General features: G+C 36.8%; 1 protein-coding gene and 1 non-coding gene across 2 annotated transcripts in view; both read right to left on the minus strand.

Annotated features, from left to right (window-relative positions):
• Mccc1 (methylcrotonyl-CoA carboxylase subunit 1) overlaps positions 1-23727 on the minus strand; it is a 56845-nt gene that overhangs the window by 13386 nt on the left and 19732 nt on the right. The window contains exons 8-14 of the mRNA XM_046466871.2: positions 17132-17243; positions 15795-15876; positions 13853-13980; positions 7397-7580; positions 4417-4526; positions 2441-2657; positions 795-881 (exon numbers count right to left, since the gene is read on the minus strand). Coding sequence (XP_046322827.1) covers positions 795-881; positions 2441-2657; positions 4417-4526; positions 7397-7580; positions 13853-13980; positions 15795-15876; positions 17132-17243 — 920 coding nt within the window. The remainder of the gene's footprint in view (positions 1-794; positions 882-2440; positions 2658-4416; positions 4527-7396; positions 7581-13852; positions 13981-15794; positions 15877-17131; positions 17244-23727) is intronic.
• Positions 15597-15669, minus strand: Trnam-cau (transfer RNA methionine (anticodon CAU)). The gene has a single exon. It is a non-coding gene; the product is annotated as a tRNA-Met (tRNA).

Consider the following 23727-nt stretch of genomic DNA (forward strand, 5'->3'; position numbering starts at 1 on the left):
CTATTATCCTTGAGTAAGTGACTTCACCTCTGTGCCTCAGTTTCATCATCTGTAGGTGGGAGTAATACTGACTCCCCCTCATTAAGTTGTTGTGAAGACAAAATCTCACACGTGATAAGGCACATAATAAATTATAGCTCTTTAGCAATCCACTTCTACCTCAAACATCCAAAACATTGCCTGAGCAATGGGTAATCCTCCTTCTCTGACACAGTTTTAGATATTGTTTTTCTTATTTTTAAAAATAATACACTTTTACTGAAAAGCAAAAAAGTACAAGGAATTTGGGAAAAATCCTATCCTATGATAAACTTGCCAACATTTTGGTATATTTTATCTCAGTTGTTTTGCTGTGTATGTTTTATGACATATTTTAGAATATTTACAAACATAGAAAAGTGTAAAGAAAAATAAGAATCATCAATTGCACCACCAACAACCAATCAATTCTAATTTTGGCATATTCCCTTCCATTATTAGGGCAGGTATTTTATTTTTTTTTAAGAGAGAGAGAGAGAGAGAGAGAGAGAGAGAGAGAGAGAGAGAATTTTTTAATATTTATTTTTTAGTTTTCGGCGGACACAACATCTTTGTTTGTATGTGGTGCTGAGGATCGAACCCAGGCCGCACGCATGCCAGGTGAGTGCGCTACCGCTTGAGCCACATCCCCAGCCCAGTGGCAGGTATTTTAAAAAATGTAATTGATTGGTCATGACCAGGCTGAACTGTCTTTTTTAGTTTAATGTGATATATTTCTATGACTCATATTTCTCTTTTAATAAGGTATTTCTTACCTTTTTTACCATCTCTAAGAGTCATGTTTCTGGTGTATGAGATGTTAAGCCTTCTTCCATTGCTGAATGAAAATGGAGAGAATTGATCTAGAAAAAAATTAAAATTCCAAACAAATTTTAAAATATCAAGCCTACTTAATTTACCTTACAAAAGAACATAAACCACAGGTCCTAAACTGTTGAATCAGTTATTTACTTTGTTCTTTTTATTGTTTTAAATTTAAATTAGGTACTTCCAGTTCTGTCATATATTCATTTATTTGTATTTATATACCCATTTATATCTTAGAAAATTTGATACAAGAAATCCAAGCTTCTCTGGGAGAATCAGAATATTTGCAACCTAAACTCTCATTCTCTGGTGGCATAAACTGCAGTGGCCACTCCCTTTTGACAGGGCAAATGCATGCCAGGTCACCAAAATCTTTATCACTCACTATTTTTCTTTCACCTGGTCTCTTTCACAGTTCTACTTTACTGATATAGCACTTACAGGTGTTTGGGGGTACATTCTCTGTTGGACAAAGTAGCTTAATTAAATTGAAGTCATTATATTTAGAAGCATATATCTGTACCAGTTATAAATTTAAAAAAGAAAGCAAGAGGACACTCCATTCTAACAATGTTAAGTTCAGGCTCAGTAATTTCACATGGGGCACATTTAGATGCATTTGCATTTAATAATAAATGAACAGAGTAAAAATCTAAAGCAGAGCTGTACATTTTTTTTAATATTTATTTTTTAGTTGTAGTTGGATACAATACCTTTATTTTATTTATTTATTTTTATATGGTGCTGAGGATCAAATCCAAAGCCTTGCACTTGCTAGGCAAGTTCTCTACTGCTGAGCCACAATCCCAGCCCTAGAGCTGTAATTTTAAGCCTTCAAAATAACTGTCTTGAATGCTGGGCACAGTGGCACATGCCTGCAATTCCAGCAACTTGAGAAGCTGAGGCAGGAGGATTGCAAGTTTAAAGCTAGCCTCAGCAACTTAGTGAGACCCTGTCTCAAATTAAAAAGTTAAAAAAGCTAGGGATATGGTTCAGTGGTTAAGCACCCCTAGGTTCAATCTCTGGTACTAGGGGGAAAAAATTAAAAATAAATAAATAAAATAAAACTATTTTGAATCAATCTAGAAATTAAAGATCTTCAAAAAAGGATCTTATAAAAAGATAGGCATATATAATACTCCTAATAAGAAAAGATAAATAGGTTAGATTTAAAAAAATTTTTTTTAATAGAGACAGAGTGAACAACAGAACAGTAGTGAACAACAGAAGTCTCAGGCTTCAGGAAGAGGTAAAGAAAGAAGTAGAATCAAAGAGCATTCTGTTATCACGTATAACTGATTAGAACACATAAATGAAAAATTTAAAAGAAAGAAAGAAGTAGTGTTTGAAAAGAGACCCATTTCTACAAGGTTAGGGGATTAATTAGGCTACACTTAGCAGATGAAAATGTGTTTATGGGTTCATCCATGATCTGTGCAGAGCTCTCCTTCACACTAAAGAAGACATCTGCAGGGAATGGTACCAGTCACTGAGAGGAGAAAAGGGAGGCAAGAGTGACATACAAAAAAGGAAGTGTACCCAGCGATGTTTCATAAAGTGTTTCAGGCAGAGGAAAGAAAAACGCATTCTGTACCTTGTGTCTGGAGTTTGAAAGCATCGGTCATAGCTTTCTCTTTGAGGATGAGACCCAGAGCTGCCTGGCATAAATATTCTTTGGCTACAGCCCTCTGACTGGGCAGCAGTTCTTTGTGGTGTTGAGGGATGAAGTCAGTGTGTACATTCCCGGCTTCAAACTCCGGATGGCCAGACAGGCGCAATAGGAAGTCGATATTGGTACATAATCCCACGATCTAGGAAGAGAATAAAGCCCAGGTCCTACTGAGTGGGGGAAACAATCCAGTTGGAAAAGCATCTTTTTTTGTTCCCCCTAAATATTTTCTACTGTGGACAACCCTTAGAAAAAAGGAAAAACCTATGACGGTATCGTGGTAAAATGTACTATCATCACATCTACCACTATATATCTGAATTTCACACTTAAAGCTACATTTTATTTTTTTTTTTTAAAAGCTACATTTTAATAAGATAAAGGAGATGGCAACGGTGTTACAGTAGGTAGTGTAGAGACATTTAATTGACTCAGATTAGGAAACAGGTAAAAGTTAAGAAACAGCCCAGGACAGTGGTGCATACCTATAATACCAGCAGCTCAAGAGGCTGAGGCAGGAGGATCATGAGTTCGAAGCCAGCCTCAGCAACCTAGGGAGACCATAAGCAACTTAGCAAAACCCTGTCTCTAAATAAAATATAAAAAGGGGTTAAGGATATTGCCCAGTGGTTAAGCACCCCTGAATTCAATCCTCAGTACCAAAAAAAAAAAAAAAGTTAAGAAACATAAATAAAATTTATTTGCAAGATACTGAAGAATGGTTGCACATTAACACTTCCACAAAATAAAATGACTGCAAACATCAGGCAGGATTGCTACATTGGGGAGGGAATAGGATTCAATGGCCTCAAGGGAACTTCTTTCCAACCTGAGAATACAAATTTTACACATTGATTTTAAAAAGACATAAAATTAACCCAAATCTACCAAATAAAGAGGATCAGAGATTAAACTAGCTGTATGAGTCTTGAGTGCATTCATTCATTCATTCATTCATCTATTTCTTCATTTACTTAATAGCCATTTACTAAGCACCTTTTAGGCATCCAGGCCCTGGGGACAGTGAGGAATAAGTAGATGAAGTCCCTATGCTCACAAGCGCTTATTTTCTAGAGAGACTATATATAACTGTGGTGAGCCGCTTCTGCCATTTCTGCAGACTATGGTCGCCATTACAAGATGGCGCTGGCTCCGCTGTGGTCTGTGACAAACAACTCCTTATTTGGGAGAGTTGGCGCATGGTTTTTCACCACCCTATGAGAAAGCTCCACGTGGCAGCTTTGCATTGGGGCTTGAGATGCTTTATTAAGGCTGGGAGGGGCATCCGAGAGAGAGAAGAAGAAATATCAAGGGCCTGAATAAACTGCTGAAAGAAGATTCCTGAGTTGCGTCTTCCTTGCGGGCAAGGGGTCGCGACATATAACAAACCACATATCTAAACAAACATCTAATATAAACTAGTTTTTTTGTTAGCATGTCACATTTAAACTAAGAGGGAATAGAAAACAGCAAAGGGTCCTATTTTTAAAGGGAGAGGCTGGGAAAGGTCCCTGTGAAGTATGGAGGGCTGATGACAGAGGGATCCCTGAGATCAAAAGGATGAAACTGAACATAATTATTTTCCTTTGGATAGGAGTTACTGGACTGTATACAACACTCTTATAGTTGCCTTATTTATAGAATGACTAGGATTTCACTAAAATGTAACACTGATACTGATCCTAACAGTTTCACTTCTGCAGTCTTTCTTTTCTGAAATCAAGAAGTCCTCAAAGACTACTCTGATCGATAGGAAATTTCCTCATGGGAACTCATTTTGTATGTGACATACAGGCAGTTGGTAGAAATAAGGTGACAAGACTAAGGCTCTGACAAGAACAAAGAATGACTTTTGATGTTGACCAAAAGCATCAGAGTCCTTACGGCCCCAGGTGACTCACATTGTACTGACGAAGGCTGTATCTCAGTTTTGTCAAGGCCGCCTGACGATCTGCAGCCCATATGACCAGCTTCGCGATCATGGGGTCATAGTGTACTGAAACTTCATCTCCTGAAATTGAAAAACCACAGAACCTTTCAAAGTCCAAATTTGAAGAAATAAAAAATGAGAAGCAAGACATTCTGCTTATGTACATTTCACACCTAGTCCTCACAAACTCCTGCAGGGTGGACTCAGAGGGTTTTAAAAACTTGTCCAAACTCTAACGAGGATATGGCCACCCTAACATGTTAATTTAGTGACATGCAGGCTGCCTATCCCTTTCTTATCTGTTTTTGAACCTTTTTTCCCTTTCTTCTTTTGGAAATCAATGGAAACTCCTACTTCTCGCTCACTTCTGTTTTTTGCATTTCCCCCCTTCTACGCTTTCAGTTTCCTCATCAGTAAAATAAAGATAATAATTCTTCTCTCCTGGAGGGTGTTGGGAGGAGTGAATATAAAGTGCCAAGTTCTGTGCCTGGCAGAGCTGATAAGCAAGTAGCAAGCAGCTAGCTTACTAAGATTACAGTCCTAGAGAATAAGAACCATGGCACATCCCACTCGACAGAAATGGTTTGAATTACAAGGATGTGGTGCATCATACAGATTGTTGTAGGACCTTTTCCCCATTTTGGCAGGTCGTTTGACCTCTCTGAACTCCAGGGTTCTCACCTATAATATCAAGAAGATGCAATTTACTCTCTTATCCATATACCCACCTACTCACGTATCAACACATATTAAACACCCACTAGGCCTCAGCTTGAGCAAGGTGCTGCAAATATAATACGGAAAGCATAGTCCTTCCCTTCAGAGTCTTACAGAAAGAGCGACATGAGACAAGGAGTAAAATATCACAGGAGTACAACACGGGCCATGCCCATGGAATGCACGAACGATTTCAGGTACACAGAACAGAGGGCTGGGAGCAGTTTCCTAGACTGGATTACCCCTCTCAGGACCAAGAGGAGAATATGGAAGCCCTTCTCAGAATTACATCTGTGCTCTCCTTTGAGCAACTTAACTATGTAGCAAGCTCTGCTTGTCCCAAAGGTCCATTCTTCCTACTGCAGTGTTCTTTTGTTTCCAATGTGCTCTGCAATATGTTAAAAATGTCACTAACTACCAAATCTTGCTGTGGCTTAGCCAATTTACTATGAAGAAGTATTAATTCCTCATTTTGGCTTGTAAGACGCTATATGATTTGCCCTCAAATGGTGTCTCCAGCTGCGTCTCCAAATACCCACCTTCCTGACCTTTTCTTCAGCCATAGTTGTTTAACTACAACTTTCACCTTCTCTTTTCTTCACTTTTCATTATGCTTATTAAATCTGCCTACTTAAGTTCACTTACGAATTCCTCTTAAAGCAGGTCCTGATGATATCAACCTAATATAATCTCTCAGTCCTGAGAAGTGCTATAGCTCATCATTGTGTAACTTACTCTGGCAACTGAAATGAAAATGGCAGTAAATAGCCATCTTAATGGCTCAGACTCTGAAGCTAGATGCCTGGGTCTGAATCTTAACTCCAAAGATAACATTGAAGTTAAGTCATTTAACTCCTCTAGTGACTTAGTTTCTTCATCTCAAAAATGGGCACAGTAATAATACCTGCTCATGAGGGAGGTGGGTCTCATGTTAAAAAAGGCCCACACAGAAAAATCACCAAAAATAGATAGGAGGCACTAAGGAATTCTTAGTTACAACCAATGTTATTTAATCCTATGCCAAACTATGAAAGCTCTTGCACTATTCCTTTCCAATGTATTTTGTTTTTTATTATTATTGTTTAGCTTATACTACTTATACTTGACTTTAAGTTCCTTGAAGGCAGAGTGTCTATATTATAATAGATATCACAGTCAATTTTAATCACTTTTAGAACTAGACAAAGTAAAATAATAAAACAATAGATATAACATATTTTTTATTCTAATTTGTTATATATGACAGCACTATGCATTTCAATTTACATACATAATTTTTCTTGGTAAAGTTTTAACAAGTATGTTGCATTTTAAAACAACAGTACATTGTTTAATGTATAATAAATAATAAATAATACCTTTATTTATTTATTTATTTTTATGTAGTGCTGAGGATCGAACCCAGGGCCTCGCCCACGTTAGGCAAGCACTCTACCACTGAGCCACAGTCCCAGCCCCATAGTTAATGCTTTAAAAATAATTATTATAGGGGGCTGTAGCTCAGTGGCAGAACACTTGCCTAGCAGGGGTGAGGCACTGTGTTCGATCTTTAGCACCACATAAAAATAAAACAAATAGGGCTGGGGATGTGGCTCAAGTGGTAGCGTGCCCGCCTGGGATGCGTGCTGCCCAGGTTCGAGCCTCAGCACCACATACAAACAAAGATGTTGTGTCTGCCAAAAACTGAAAAATAAATATTGAAATTCTCATTCTCTCTCTCTCTCTCTTTAAAAAATAAAATAAAATAAAATAAAACAAATAAAATAAAGACATTCTGTCCATCTACAACTACAAAAAAGTTGTTTTTTAAAAAATTAACTCTTATAGAAGGAAAAAGTAAAATTTGATGGAAATCAATTAAGTCCCTTACTTTAAAACATGCCAGATATTTCCATAAGACTCCATCCCAAAATAAATAATGCTCCAAAGCCAGGCACAATGGTGGTAACTCTAGTCCCAGTTGAGGCAGGAGAATCACTTGAGCCCCAAAGTTCAAGGTCAGCCTGAGTAATACAGTAAGATCCTATCTCAAAGGAAAAAAAAAATGCACTAGAAGTTTAACAAGAGTGAGACTTTTGGGTTGTGGCTCAGTGGTAGAGTGCTTGCCTAACATGTGCAGGGCCCTGGGTTCAATCCTCAGCACCACATAAAAATAAAAAAAATAAAAGTATTGTGTCCAACCACAACTAAAAAATAAAATATTAAAAAAAAAGAGACTTTTCATTTCACATTACCTTGCTGAACGCCAGTTTCAATCCGAGTGAAAGAGTCTGCTTGAGGGGTACAGAGGTGCACCAGTGGTCCAGCCCCTGGCATGAAGTTATTGTTTGGATCTTCTGCATATATTCTAGCCTCAAAGGCATGGCCTTGAAGAGGTATTTCTTCCTGTCTCAAAGGAATCTTCTCTCCTGCTGCAATCTGATAATAGATGAATAATTCCTCTTAGGAAAATACCAATTATAGCAGTTACAAGACTTAGTCAATGGTCCTGTTTGTTTTTTCCCCTATGGAAAGTGTACAATGGACTTTGCAATACAGCCAAATGAAAACTATGATTTTATCCATTCACTTGAGTATTCAGCAAAACAGAAATAGATTAAAGCACAGATGCAGCTTGAGAATCATGTATTAATTGCAATGGGTTTCTAGAGATTTTAAGTGGAAAAAGGCAAACTGATGGCTAATTTGCAAATATAAAAATCAACATTTGTAGCTGGGTGCGATGGCACACGTCTGTAATACCAGCAGCTCGGGAGGCTGAGCCAGGAGAATAGTGAATTCAAAACCAGCCTCAGCAATGACAGGTGCTAAGCAACTCCATGAGACCCTGTCTCAAAAAAAATACAAAACAGGGTTAGGGATGTGGCTCAGTGGTTGAGTGCCCCTGAGTTCAATCTCCGGTTCAAAAAAAAAAAAATTAACATTTGTTTAATATAATCAAAACCAAATTTCTTACTGGCAAGATATTCTTGGTTTTCATTTTAAAACATTAGCACTCCAGTCTAAAAATCAATAAATCAATCTTTTATATAATAAATTATTAGTTGATGTTTAGAACTACATTCACAGAAATGAAATAAATATGTTGGCCTTAGTCATCCTACGTTGTAATCTTTGTCAGCAAGTGAGTGATAAAGGGAAAAGGAAACAGCATTTTTTTTTTTTTTTTTTTTAGTCCATCCCTCACCTCCTGAAACTGTGTGTGTGTTTTTTTTTTTAAGTTGTGGATGGATACAAGACCTCTGTCTTATTTATTTTTATGTGGTGCTGAGGATGGAACCCAGTGACTCACACATGCTGGGCAAGTGCTCTATCACTGAGCTACAACCCAAGCCCCAACACCATGGGCTTTAAGCTTATTAAGTTTATGTGTGATACCAGATTATAAACAGGATCATCATTATTATTTATTACTACTATAATTATTACTATTTTGGCTCTTACATACAAAAACAATGAATTTCTCTCTTCAACTAGTACAATTTGGAAAAGGCTAATGGAGGATATTTGGTCACTTTCTCTCTTTACTCTCTTCTTCGAGTGTTTCCTCAAGATGAGAAAATGACAACCTGAGGAAGCAATATAGATACAGGAGAAAAGACTCTAAGTAACTTAGCATAATCCTGAACTAAACAGGCAAGCTTAAAATAGAAGCAAATGTTTCATCTCTTTGAACCTATAAATCAGGAACCACAGTTGTTTAGAACAACAACAACAAAAAAGAACTGAGTGCCTTTATGGTACAGTATTTCAACTCTTATCACTTGGGTTCAAACTTTGCCTCTATACTCATTGTGACCTGGGCATGTTTTTTGTCCCATTATTCCAGATATGGAATACCTTTTAAGACCTTAAACTGAGCAACAAATATACCACTTACCAATGGTAACTTTGAAATAATTATTATGTTTGTAGAGTTCTATTCTTTTGAGGAAAGTAATAGGTAATGAGGAGAGGGTTTGAAATATTTTAAAGTTCATTGTGAAAATGGCATAAATTTTACTGCAGAAGTTACTTTTACTAAATGATCAACTGAACAAAATAGTACATATATAACTGATAATGTAATATAAGAAATTCACACATGAAAATATTTTATGGAACTAGGTTGTGATTTTATTTCAAGAAATGCATTGTATTCCAAACTATAAATGTTCAAAAGCAGCTGTCCTATAAACAGGACACAGGAACAATGTATACTCTTAGCAATATATTGTGCAATATATTGCTGCATGACAAACTCTAATATGTTGCTACTTGTGGTAATTTTGTTGACAAATTGTGACCTGTGTTTCCCTACTCTACAGAATATATTAGAGTCAGGTGCAGTGGCATACTCCTGTAATTCCAGCAGTTTAAGAGGCTGAGGCAGGAGGACCTCAAGTTCAAAGCCACTTAGGGAGGCCCTAAGCAACAGGTCCTGTCTCAAAATAAGAAATAGAGGCTGAAGATGTGGCTAAATGGGTAACCACTCTGGGTTCAATCCCTGTACAAAAGAAAAAAAAAAAAAAGGAATGTATTAGGGAAAACACTGATTCTGAAAGCTTGAGGAAAATGAGGAATTCTTTTAGAGTATTCTAGCCTGGAGGAGATTTTTGAAGAAATATTAATACTTGAAATAGACGATGCATATTATTCTGCAGAAAGTAAGCATGAATTTGAAGTACTTAGCTAGATGAGTTAAATACTTTTAGGAATTATTATGTTTTCATAATAAAAGTATCATAAGCTGCCCTCCATAAGAAACTACTGGTCAAATGATGAAGATTTGGGTATGTCTAGTATCAAAATGCAATGTCAAGAAATTATTTCCTGGAGCTGAAAAGTATCACATATTTTTGCAACAATAACAAATGACAATATTGAAGATAAATGTTTTCAAATTCATCTTCTAATAAATATGACTCAAAAGTCATGCATGACATTCAGTTTCTTTGAAGAATGTTTGACAGTGGTTAAAATATCAGATCTTATGGACACAATTCACTGAAACAATTTATAAGAGGTAAGTCCCTAAGATTTGGTTACACATTCTGGGCACAGTGAGGAATATGGAAATACTGCTATAACTTTGTGTTTAACTTTAACTTGGAAAAAGTTCTCAAGAAGGACCCAATGATGGTCTTCTGCTTGGGAGTAAGGTAGTTCTATAAATGTTAGAAGTGATAAAGAACCCAATCATGCTTTTTTTTCCTTGACAATTTATTCAGTCAGTATGACTTGTTTGTATACCTTTGAAATACTGGTTTCCACCAGGGGAGATGGCATATGCCTATAATCCCAGCAGCTCAGGAGGCTGAGGCAGGAAGATCATGAGTTCAAAACCAACCTCGGCAATTTAGTGAGGCCCTAAGCAACTCAGTGACATCCTGTCTCTAAATAAAAATACAAAAAACGGGCTTGGAATGTGGCTCAGTGATTGAGTGCCCTGGGTTCAATCCCTGCTCCCCACCACTCCCCCAAGCCTCAAAAAAAAAAAAAAAAGAATTGGATTCTAAGTTAGAAGCACCATGAGGAAAAACAAGTCATTGGGTCATATGATTACAGATTTGATACTAATAACGAAATTCTCATTGCAAAATGGTTAGATAATAAATATGTCATTGTTGGAATAAACTATGACCTGATGAAACTACTTGGCAAAGTTCAATAGTGGAAATAAAAAAGAAAGAGTAGAGCCAGTGTGCCTCAAACAAAGGCAGTAGGCACCTGCAACAATCTCAGTGGTGCTATGGACAAACATGATTGGTTGGTTTCCAAATATTCCACTTCTATTAGAGGTAAAAAATGGTTTTGGCCTTTGTTCACTCGAGTAATTGATATGTGAATCATAAATGCATGGATTATTCATAGAATTGTGAACAAAGATGAAGAAAGAACTCATAAACTTGTTGGATTTCAAAAGAGACATCTGCTTAGCATATCGAAAGGATGCAATGAGAAACCATCATGAGGAAGAGACTGTAATACTCCTAGACCTATTAGTGTCCAAGATGATATCCTATCAGTTGACAAGAGCAGCTGTATTACTCTCAAATGGCAAGAACAGTGATGATATCAAAATGTAATGTAACCCTTTGTTTGAAGTATTTGTTCCTTTCCACCAAAATTAATTGTTTAAGAGGTCATAAAAATTGCTTCTTTGTAATGTATTATTTGTAATGTATAATTTTGTAATGTATTATTTGCCAAATGTCCTATTCATAAGATGGCTTATATACGTAAAAGAAACTATATTGTCCCAGTGTCCTACATGTAGGAAAATGTATATTTTTGTTCTTCATGATAATAAAGGCTATATAAGCCCTAGACTATGATTTCTAAGCCATTTTAATGCACCTTTGTCAATGTTGTTAAAATATTTGCAGACTTGAAAACTTGGGACTTAATGGGTTAAGCTCTCCATGCTTCAGAGAAAAATGTCTGGTATACAGCAAGAACTATGTGTTTGCTGGTATTATTTCATTTCTACCTTTTAATGAAATTCTCTTTAACATTTTAATACAAAGTTCTATGTGGTTTTTTTCTTTGTTTTAAAAATTTTTTTAAAACATTTTTTTTAGTTGTATTTGGACACAATGTCTTTATTTTATTTAGTTTTTGTGGTGCTGAGGATCGAACCCAATGCTAGGCAAGTGCTCTACCACTGAGCCATAATCCCAGCCCTATGGCTATTGTAATTTCTTAAGTTTCAGAAATAATGCTGATTTCCTTGGTATACAAAAGCTTTCTTCGTCCCTAATCCTTAGAAAACTTTATCCTCTATGATTTCAAAGATCTAGACTTTCTTGGTTATTGCTTTAAAGAAAAATATCCTCCATTTCCTTGAATTTGGGAAACATAAGTACACTTGCCAGAAATTTTCTAATTCACTAGTTTTCCCTGATGTTCACTAACACTAGCCTGATGTATCTGTTTTTTTTTCATTAGTTCTCAAGGCTAAATAGGCCTAGAAGAATCTTTTGGTTCCTTAAAACCACCAGTCATCCCCAGGGAACCAGCAAAAGGAACATCATATTATTGTCCACAGGAACCCTGAAAAGACAAAATTATCAAAATAATCAAGACTTCAACATCACAGCACGTGAAAACATAATTTAGATTCAGTACATACAAAGAACAAAGAATCATACAGGAGTTGTGGTAGAATACTTGCCTAGCAAGTGTGAGGCACTGGGTTTGATTCTCAGCACCATATATAAATAAATGAACAAAAAAAAGGTCCATCAATGTCTAAAAAAATTTTTTGGGAGGCTAGGGCTGGGGATGTAATTTAGTTGTACAGTGTTTGTCTAGCATGTGTGAGTCCCTGAGTTCAATCCCCAGCATTGCAAAAAACAAACAAATATATTCCTTCATATTAAAAAAGGAGGAATGAGGTAAAATAAACTGAAGAGAACAAAACAGACTAAGCTATTATTATTAACATTTGAAGGATATGCTTTAGGGAACTCGGGTTTATACTAATATTTCTCAAACAATCCACAGTAAAAGAATAGTTATGGGTGTATTTTCTTTTTCTTTCCAATATCTTTATTTTATTTATTTATTTGTAAGTGGTGCTAAGGATCGAACCCAGTGCCTCACGCATGCGAGGCAAGTGCTCAACCACTGAGCTACAACCTCAGCCTCTTTCTTTTCTTTTAAATATTTTTTAGTTGTAAATGGACCCAATAACTTTATTTATTTATTTTTATGTGGTGCTAAGGATCTAACCCAGTGCCTCATGGATAATGAGGCAATTGCTCTACCACTGAGCTACAACCCCAGGCTTGTATTTCTTTTTGTATAATATAGAAGACACATCCTACCAATGTCAAATGCTTTAAAAGTTTCCAAACATTAACTCTGAATAACAATTATGAATGAACATTTACTCAAGGGCTTGGAACAGTTTATAAATCAAGACTTTATGTGGATCATTCTATTGGTCTAGATCTTTCCCTGGGCTCTTCATTCCCAACTCTGCCTTAAATTCATTTCATCTTGGCTAGCATCTGTCCTGCCTCTAAAATCGAATGATAGTATGGCCCAGAATGCTGTGGCCTTAGATAGACCACAAAGCTTTGACCTTGAGACCATGTGTTCATCACAAGTTTAAGTAATGAACCTAAACTGCTGGCTTGCCTGGTGCCTAAGTGGAATTAGAAACCTGAGTCCCTATAGTGCCAACAGTGTCATAGCATCAACTATAACTTCACTTTTTACCTCTTATTTTCCTGTCTTTATCACAACCACCAGAAAGTGAATCCTGTCCAAAGTGATGCCTCTTTTTGGAGGCCAGAGACTTATCTTTATTTACTACTACTACTATTTTATTATTATTATTATTTATTATAATATATGTGTTGCCAGGGGTCAAGTCCTGGGCCTCATGCATGCTAGACAGGTGTTCTACCACTGAATGGCATGCTCACTCCTTCAAGAATAATCTTCAATAGAAAAAATATTCTCATGGGGCTGGGGATATGGCTCAAGCAGTAGCGCGCTCACCTGGCATGCGTGCGGCCCGGGTTCGATCCTCAGCACCACATACAAACAAAGATGTTGTGTCCGCCGAGAATTAAAAAATAGATATCAAAAAATTCTCTCTCTCTCTCTCTCTCTCTCTCTCTCTCTCTCTCTCTCTCTCCCTCTCTCTCCCACTCTTTCTTTAAAAAAAAAAAAAGAAAAAGAAAAAATATTCTCACCCTAAGCTGCCATTCCACCAAGTCAGTTCCTGTGATCATCTCTGTAACAGGATGTTCCACTTGAAGCCTTGTATTCATCTCCATGAAGTAGAAATTGTGTTTTGAGTCCATAATAAATTCCACAGTGCCTAGAAGATAAAAAATCAGTAGCAAATCAAGTCTTATGGATGTCTCCATTTAATGGTAAACATTTTGCATTTAATGAAGAAAACATCTCACATTTTGCAGCAGCAAATGAATGTCAGTTAAAATAGGGAGCTGCGTAAGATTTAGCAATGGAAAAGTATATTTGGGGCTGTGCCTAAATTATGAATCAGTTTCAGCTGTTGCAGTGAGAGCATGATTGGACCATGTGTTACTGCACTAGAGCACCAAGATCCTCAGAACCTCATGCCAGGACATCCCACCTCATTCCAACTCTCTGGAGAAAAACACATTTTCCCCCCTGATTGTGGAAGTTACTTGGAAGTTTCCTTTTGCAGATGACACACTGAAAGGTGGTCTAGCAACTAAGCCATATATTAATGTTTTATCTATCAGCACTCTATAAAGACCTATAATACCCTCCCCCGCTTTTTTTCCCTGCAGTGTTGGGGATCAAATCCAGGGCCTCGAACATGCTAGGCAAGCTTCCCTTATATTTATTAAGGTGATATTTTAAACAACAAACTTTAATTTAAGTGTAGGAATATATGAGGACGCTGTGACTTTTTTTTTCTTTTTTTAAATTTTTTAATATTTATTATTTTTTTAGTTATCGGCGGACACAACATCTTTGTTTGTATGTGGTGCTGAAGATCGAACCCGGGCCGCACACATGCCAGGCAAGTGCGCTACCGCTTGAGCCACATCCCCAGCCCCAACTCTGTGACTTTCTATTCAATTTTGCTGTGAACTTAAACTGCTCTAAAGGGTTGGGGAATGTAGCTCAGCCTAGCATGCATGAGGCCTTGGGTTAAATCCATAGCAATGCAATAATGAAACAAAACAAAACAAAACAACAACAATCCCAAACCAAAAAATTACTCTAAGTTTATTTTAAAAAAGCAAAAAATGGCACCAGGTATGGTGGCATGTGCTTGTAATCCCAACGCCTCAAGAGGCTGAGACAGGAGGACCTTGGGTTCAAAGCCAGCTTCAGCAATGGCAAGGCACTAAGCAACTCAGTGAGACCCTGTCTCTAAATAAAATACAAAATAGGGCTGGCCATATGGTTCAGTGGTCAAGTGGCCCTGAGTTCAATCCCCAGTACCCCCCCGCCTCCCCCCCAAAAAGAGCAAAAAACGAAGTCAGTAATTTCATTTAAAAATAGACTAGAGGTCTGGGGCTGTGGCTCAGCGGTAGCACACTTCCTGGCATGTGTGAAGCACTGTGTTTGGTTCTCAGCAACATAAATAAATAAATAAATAAATAAATAAATAAATAAAATAAGTATCAACAATTAAAAAATATTAAAAAAACAATAGAATAGAAGGGCTGGGGTTGTGGTTCAGTGGTAGAGCACTTGCCTAGCACATGTGATGCACTGGGTTTTATCCCTCAGCACCACATAAAAATAAAAAATAAATAAAGATATATAAAAATAATTAAAAAATAGAACAGAAAATATCAAAACTTACCATATATAATCAGGACAAGTAATGATTAGTGAAATGTTTGTTTCAAATATATGTATTCAATCACAATCACCTATGTGTGCACACTGGGTCTCAATATAAAATGTTTTTTTTTTTTTTTTTTTTTTTGGTGGTGCTGGGGATTGAACCCAGGGCTTTTTGCATATGAGGCAAACACCCTACCAACTGAGCTATGTCCCCAGCCCTAAAGTGTATTTCTTCCTGTGGATATTGTCAAAGAAGCTTGAAACCACTGATTTAAATATTATGTTTCTCTTTCCTACTGATACAAAAATAAATTACTTTTGACTCTTTGGTTAACATACCTGCTCCAACATAATTTACAGCTTTAGCAGCTCTGACTGCAGCTTCTCCCAGTTTTTGTCTTACTTCAGGTTTAATACCAGGCTATGAAAAAAATATATTTTTTAGTACCTTTACTTACTGGAAGTTCCACTAAAATGTAGTATTATATTTTAGGTATCAAATAACTATATTAAAAAGATAAAGATAAAAAGCTAATGTTATATACTGCCTCAAGAAACACTGTACCAGTTTAACTGTCATTATACCAAAAGTTAATAGTTCTGCTAGTGATTTCTATGAATCTCAGGTATTACTCAGCATATTTGCTTACCTTTATGCCTTGCATGTACAGAATAACTTTTATAACTACATGAAAGATTTTAAGTATTAAAATGAAAACTTTCAATGACTCTCATATGACTTCAGAATGGCAGAGTAATCTGAATCATGAGCCTAATGATTTCTTGAAATAAGAGGAAACCTTAAGATTCCAAACTAATAAACAAGATTCACAAAATGAAATATATTATCAGTAAGTAAGCAAAGTTTTTTAATATTTTAAAACAGTGCTCTATAGGTATACATTTAAGCAGTCACTGCTTTACTGAAATTATTGTTGACATATACTTCAAATGGTCTAATATACTCTGCAACAGAAATTACATTGATTAACTAGAAATCTCACATTCCTGACTTTTGGAAATACATATTGAAAAACAAAACAAAACAAAACAAACAAAAAAATAAAAACAACAACAAAAAAATGTATCTAACCCAAGGCAGCAGCAGGACAAAAATAAATATAAATCCAAAAGTACATGGTCCTCACAGTTGGTCTTAACCCAAACAACAACCTAAACCCATTAAGAACAAGACTTGAAAAGATGTAAAAAAAATTAATTTTAGGGAGCAAAGGAGTTGGCCCTCTTTCCTCCTCTTTATGGTAGGAAGATGGCTAATATATCTTAGGAACATCCAAAAGAGTTGCTAAAAATGTTCCCTATAAAAAACACATTCAATTAACCAGACCTTTCCATTCTATTGCTGTAATAAATCTAGTTAATTACAATTTAAAATGTGCTCCGAAACCTCACTATTTAGCTTACTCTAAGTCAGATACTTGGATCATAGTAGATTTTTCCAGATTCCACCTAGAAGGAACATGGCTCATTGTATGTAGCTAGCCCAGGTCACTAATGCCCTCTTCATCAGCAGTGAGACCCTATCATTACATCATGCTGGGAAGCTGTCATCCAGCAGGACTTGGAGGGGTAGGAGTCACTAGCTTCACAGATTTCTGATGTAAAGTAAGATTTACATTATGGAGAAGTTTCTAACTTCCTTTCAACATCCTTACCGCTGGGGCCTCCTCAATGATCTTCTGATGTCGCCTCTGCACACTACAGTCTCTTTCAAACAAGTACACTGCATTGCCATGATGATCTCCAAAAACCTGGACTTCTACATGCCTATTTAAAAGCAAACACACACATACTTTAAGGGTGACAAATATTACATTAATTAACACTGTTGGCCACAGTGACCAGGATTCCTTTTTACTTTCTTTAAGAAAAAGTTAATTTTTGACCTTAGAATAGAGGTTATGGATTTATAAACAGAATTACAATCTCAAGAAAATCAATGAAGGGGCTGGGGATGTGGCTCAAGCAGTAGTCGCTCGCCTGGCAATGCGTGCGGCCTGGGTTTGATCCTCAGCACCACATACAAACAAAGCTGTTGTGTCCGCCGGAAACTAAAAAATAAATATTAAAAAATTCTCTCTCTCTTTAAAAAAAAAAAGAATAAAAAAAAAAAAGAAAATCAATGAAAAAGTTGCCAATTGCATGATAAACACTAAAGAGAAAATATTTACATATATGAAATGACTGGCAAATAAGAAAAAGACTAAAAATAGAGGAGACTAAAAATAAGGGTGGATCATAATGGAATGAAACTGAAAATCAACGATAAAAGAAGGAAGGAAAAAGCATACATCACTTGGAGAATGAACAATAGGTTACTGAATGATCAATGGGTTATAGAAAACATCAAGGAGGAAATTAAAAAATTCTTAGAGATAAATGAAAACACAGACACAACATATCGGAATCTATGGGACACATTGAAAGCAGTTCTAAGAGGAAAATTCATTGCTTGGAGTTCATTCCTTAAAAAAAGAAAAAAACCAACAAATAAATGATCTCATACTTCATCTCAAAATCCTAGAAAAAGAAGAGCAAAACAACAGCAAAAGAAGTAGAAGGCAAGAAATAATTAAAATCAGAGCTGAAATTAATGAAATCGAAACAAAAGAAACAATTGAAAAAATTGACAAAACTAAAAGTTGGTTCTTTGAAAAAATAAACAAAATCGACAGACCCTTAGCCATGCTAGCGAAGAGAAGAAGAGAGAGAACTCAAATTACTAGCATACGGGATGAAAAAGGCAATATCACAACAGACACTTCAGAAATACAGAAGATAATCAAAAATTATTTTGAATCCTTATACTCCAATAAATTAGAAAATAGTGAAGGCATAGATAAATTTCTTAAGTCATATGATCTGCCCAGATTGAGTCAGGAGGATATAGACAACCTAAACAGACCAATATCAATTGAGGAAATAGAAGAAACCATCAAAAGACTACCAACTAAGAAAAGCCCAGGACCGGATGGGTATACAGCAGAGTTTTACAAAACCTTTAAAGAGGAACTAATACCAATACTTTTCAAGCTACTTCAGGAAATAGAAAAAGAGGGAGAACTTCCAAATTCATTCTACGAGGCCAACATCACCCTGATACCTAAACCAGACAAAGACACATCAAAGAAAGAAAACTACAGACCAATATCTCTAATGAACCTAGATGCAAAAATCATCAATAAAATTCTGGCAAATCGGATACAAAAACATATCAAAAAAATTGTGCACCATGATCAAGTAGGATTCATCCCTGGGATGCAAGGCTGGTTCCATATACGGAAATCAATAAATGTTATTCACCACATCAATAGACTTAAAAATAAGAACCATATGATCATCTCGATAGATGCGGAAAAAGCATTCGACAAAGTACAGCATCCCTTTATGTTCAAAACATTAGAAAAACTAGGGATAACAGGAACTTACCTCGACATTGTAAAAGCTATCTATGCTAAGCCTCAGGCTAGCATCATTCTCAATGGAGAAAAATTGAAGGCATTCCCCCTAAAATCTGGAACAAGACAGGGATGCCCTCTATCACCACTTCTATTCAATATAGTTCTTGAAACACTGGCCAGAGCAATTAGACAGACGAAAGAAATTAAAGGCATAAAAATAGGAAAGGAAGAACTTAAATTATCACTATTTGCAGATGACATGATTCTATACCTAGAAGACCCAAAAGGGTCTACAAAAAAACTACTAGAACTAATAAATGAATTCAGCAAAGTGGCAGGATATAAATCAACACGCATAAATCAAAGGCATTTCTGTATATCAGCGACAAATCCTCTGAAATGGAAATGAGGACAACCACTCCATTCACAATATCTTCAAAAAAAATAAAATACTTGGGAATCAACCTAACAAAAGAGGTGAAAGACTTATACAATGAAAACTACAGAACCCTAAAGAGAGAAATAGAAGAAGATCTTAGAAGATGGAAAAATATACCCTGTTCATGGATAGGCAGAACTAACATCATCAAAATGACGATATTACCAAAAGTTCTCTATAGGTTTAATGCAATGCCAATCAAAATCCCAATGGCATTTCTTGTAGGAAATAGAGAAAGCAATCATGAAATTCATATGGAAAAATAAAAGACCCAGAATAGCAAAAACAGTGCTAAGCAGGAAGTGTGAATCAGGCGGTATAGCGATACCAGACTTCAAACTATACTACAGAGCAATAGTAACAAAAACAGCATGGTACTGGTACCAAAACAGGCGGGTGGACCAATGGTACAGAATAGAGGACACAGAAACCAATCCACAAAACTACAACTATCTTATATTTGATAAAGGGGCTAAAAGCATGCAATGGAGGAAGGATAGCATCTTCAACAAATGGTGCTGGGAAAACTGGAAATCCATATGCAACAAAATGAAACTGAATCCCTTTCTCTCGCCATGCACAAAAGTGAATTCAAAATGGATCAAGGAGCTTGATATCAAATCAGAGACACGCCGTCTGATAGAAGAAAAAGTTGGCTATGATCTACATATGGTGGGGTCGGGCTCCAAATTCCTCAATAGGACACCCATAGCACAAAAGTTAATAACTAGAATCAACAAATGGGACTTACTCAAACTAAAAAGTTTTTTCTCAGCAAAAGAAACAATAAGAGAGGTAAATAGGGAGCCTACACCCTGGGAACAAATCTTTACTCCTCACACTTCAGATAGAGCCCTAATATCCAGAGTATACAAAGAACTCCAAAAATTAGACAATAAGAGAACAAACAACCCAATCAACAAATGGGCCAAGGACCTGAACAGACACTTCTCAGAGGAGGACATACAGTCAATCAACAAGTACATGAAAAAATGCTCACCATCTCTAGCAGTCAGAGAAATGCAAATCAAAACCACCCTAAGATACCATCTCACTCCAGTAAGATTGGCAGCCATTATGAAGTCAAACAACAACAAGTGCTGGCGAGGATGTGGGGAAAAGGGTACACTTGTACATTGCTGGTGGGACTGCAAATTGGTGCAGCCAATTTGGAAAGCAGTATGGAGATTTCTTGGAAAGCTGGGAATGGAGCCACCATTTGACCCAGCTATTCCCCTTCTCGGTCTATTCCCTAAAGACCTAAAAAGAGCATGCTACAGGGACACTGCTACATCGATGTTCATAGCAGCACAATTCACAATAGCAAGACTGTGGAACCAACCTAGATGCCCTTCAATAGACGAATGGATAAAAAAAATGTGGCATTTATACACAATGGAGTATTACTCTGCATTAAAAAATGACAAAATCATAGAATTTGCAGGGAAATGGATGGCATTAGAGCAGATTATGCTAAGTGAAGCTAGCCAATCCCTAAAAAACAAATGCCAAATGTCTTCTTTGATATAAGGAGAGTAACTAAGAACAGAGTAGGGACGAAGAGCAGGAGAAGAAGATTAACATTAAACAGGGATGAGAGGTGGGAGGGAAAGGGAGAGAGAAGGGAAATTGCATGGAAATGGAAGGAGACCCTCAGGGTTATACAAAAGTACATACAAGAGGAAGTGAGGTGAAAGGGAAAAATAATACAAGGGGGAGAAATGATTGACAGTAGAGGGGGTAGAGAGAGAAGAGGGGAGGGGAGGGGAGGGGAGGGGGGATAGTAGAGGATAGGAAAGGCAGCAGAACACAACAGACACTAGTATGGCAATACGTAAATCAATGGATGTGTAACTGATGTGATTCTGCAATCTGTATATGGGGTAAAAATGGGAGTTCATAACCCACTTGAATCAAAGTGTGAAATATGATATATCAAGAAATTTGTAATGTTTTGAACAACCAACAATAAAAAATTAAAAAAAATAAAAAATAAAAAAATAAAAAAAAAAGTATGATGTAGCTCAGTTGGTAGAGTGCTTGCCTCATATGCACAAGGTCCTGGGTTCAACCCCCAGTATCACACACACAAAATAAATAAATAAAGAAGGACATGATATATCAGGTAATAATATTTGAGGTAAAGAGAACTTTAGTGACGTCTTTCACTAAAATGGTTAGGAAGTAGGCTGTGTTTAACGTTTGTAGTGGCTGTAGATTATACCAGAAGTTTCAGTTTCTTCTAGTGTTCTTGTTTCATTTTTTTTTTTTTCCTTTACTGTTTCTGGCAAACCCCAAACCTTCTTAATTAGAGCCTGCATTTTATAGCTCCTTCAATTATAATTGACTGTTACTGTCCTGGAGCCCTGGTGACATGTGTCTTAGTCTGTTCTGGCTGCTCTAACAAAATATCTTAGACTAGGCAATTTATAAATAGCAGAAATGTATTTCTTACAGTTGTAGAGGAGAGAAAGTCCAAGATTGATGTGCTAGCAGATTCAGTGTTTGGTGAGGGCCTCTTCCTCATAAATGGTGACTTGTTACAGTGTCCTCATATGGCAGAAGAGAGAAGAGGCAAATGGTTTCTCTCAAGCCTTCTAGAAGGGCAATAATTCCTTCATGGGATAATCACCTTCTAGAGTCCACAGGTCTGAACACCATCATTTGGGAGTCAGGTTTCAACATAAAAATTTCAGAGGGACATAAACATTCAGACCATAGCAATGTGGTAGTAGGGTGTGGGGGAGGAAAACAATCTATAAATCTTATGATGAGATGGTCTTTTAGTGGGCCTGTGTTTGTGTTGAGACTTTCAGAACTGTTTCTTAGCCTTTTTAAAATTTTCTTCCCTTATGTGAAACAGAAGGGCTAGAGGAGTTAGAGCTGACTAGCTGTCATTCCCCCAGGACAGAAGAGGCTCTGGCAACATTTTCCTGGGAGTTAGGAGTCCTTTTGTTAGGAAGAACAGAATGCCCTGAGTCTATTTCAAAATAGTTACTTTCCTTCTTCCCACTGTCTCAAATCATAAGGAAATTTTCCTTGGATTTTCACTGTGAGAATTTAATGGAGTTCTAGGAGTTAAAGTGGAATATTCCATGAAAGTGGAATAGAACCTGAATCTGTGCCCCACGGGGTCTCTCTCTTTCAGGCTAGTCCACACTCAGCCTCCAGTCATTTGGCAAAATTCCCATTATGTGTTGAGCTCCAGAAGCTTTTGCTTCAAGGTTGATCTCAGCTGTGCTGCACTGAATTCACAGCCTGTCCAGATTTCAGAGTGTTGGGGTGCTCCGTGGCATGTATTCTCTAGTGATCTAAATGTTGCTTATCCCTAGTTTTGTTCAGTTTTTCCCTTGCTTTCTGGATGGAAGCAATGACCTCTAAGCTCTTTACATTTTGGAGCTGAACCATTTGTCAATTTCCAATTGTAAATTCTACACTTCCACTGATTCTTCCTCATCTTTTAGCTGTTACAGGGAAGGAAACACTACAGCAGGAACTCCAGGCCATGAGGGAACACACGGGGGCCATACAACGGACACATAGCAGCTCTTTTCTGCATTGTCAGAAGATGGAAACACCTTATCTTTGGCTACTTAATATATAAAGGAAGCTCAAGAAAGATTGGGTTCTTGGGCTGGGGTTGTGGCTCAGTGGTAGACTGCTCGCCTACCATGTATGAGGCACTGGGTACGATCCTCAGAACCACATAAATGTGAAATAAAGATATTGTGTCCACCTAAAACTAAAAAATAAATATTAAAAAAAAAAGAAAGAAAGATTGGGTTCTCTGTTGTGATTTCTGTAGTCACCCAATCATTTGTTTTTCCTTTTTCTGATGGACCCTTTTCTGTATTGCTTTATATACTTGGTGGTTCTGGAACATAGTGTTTAGAAGTAGTTGAGAACCAGGAGGTGCATTAAATTCCAGTGGCTCCAATTCAGCCACTGTTGAGTCTGGCTGATTCTATCAGGAGTGCCTTAAATTTTAATTTTCATATATATATATATATATATATATATATATATAATTTTTTTAAAAGAATTTAACTTATTTATTTGTTTTTATGTGGTGCTGAGGATCAAACCCAGTTCCTCACCCATGCTAGGTAAGGACTCTACCACTGAGCTATAACCCCAGCCCCTCTTATTTATATTTTTAATCCACCATTTTAAATTTGAATTGAATGCAAATTGAGGAATAAATGTGATTTCTTTTTTTTTTTTTTTAACTGGGAATTGAACTCAGGGACACTCGACCACAGAGTCACATCCCCAGCTCTATTTTGTATTTTATTTAGAGACAATCTCACTGAGTTGCTTAGTGCCTCACTTTTGCTGAGGCTAGCTTTGAACTCACAATCCTCCTGCCTTAGCCTCCCGAGCCACTGGAATTACAGGAGTGAGCCATTGT

Source organism: Marmota monax, unplaced genomic scaffold (genome assembly GCF_021218885.2).
Source record: "Marmota monax isolate L192 unplaced genomic scaffold, Marmota_monax_Labrador192_F-V1.1 WCK01_AAM20220418_F8-fsc00074, whole genome shotgun sequence".
Taxonomy (NCBI): domain Eukaryota; kingdom Metazoa; phylum Chordata; class Mammalia; order Rodentia; family Sciuridae; genus Marmota; species Marmota monax.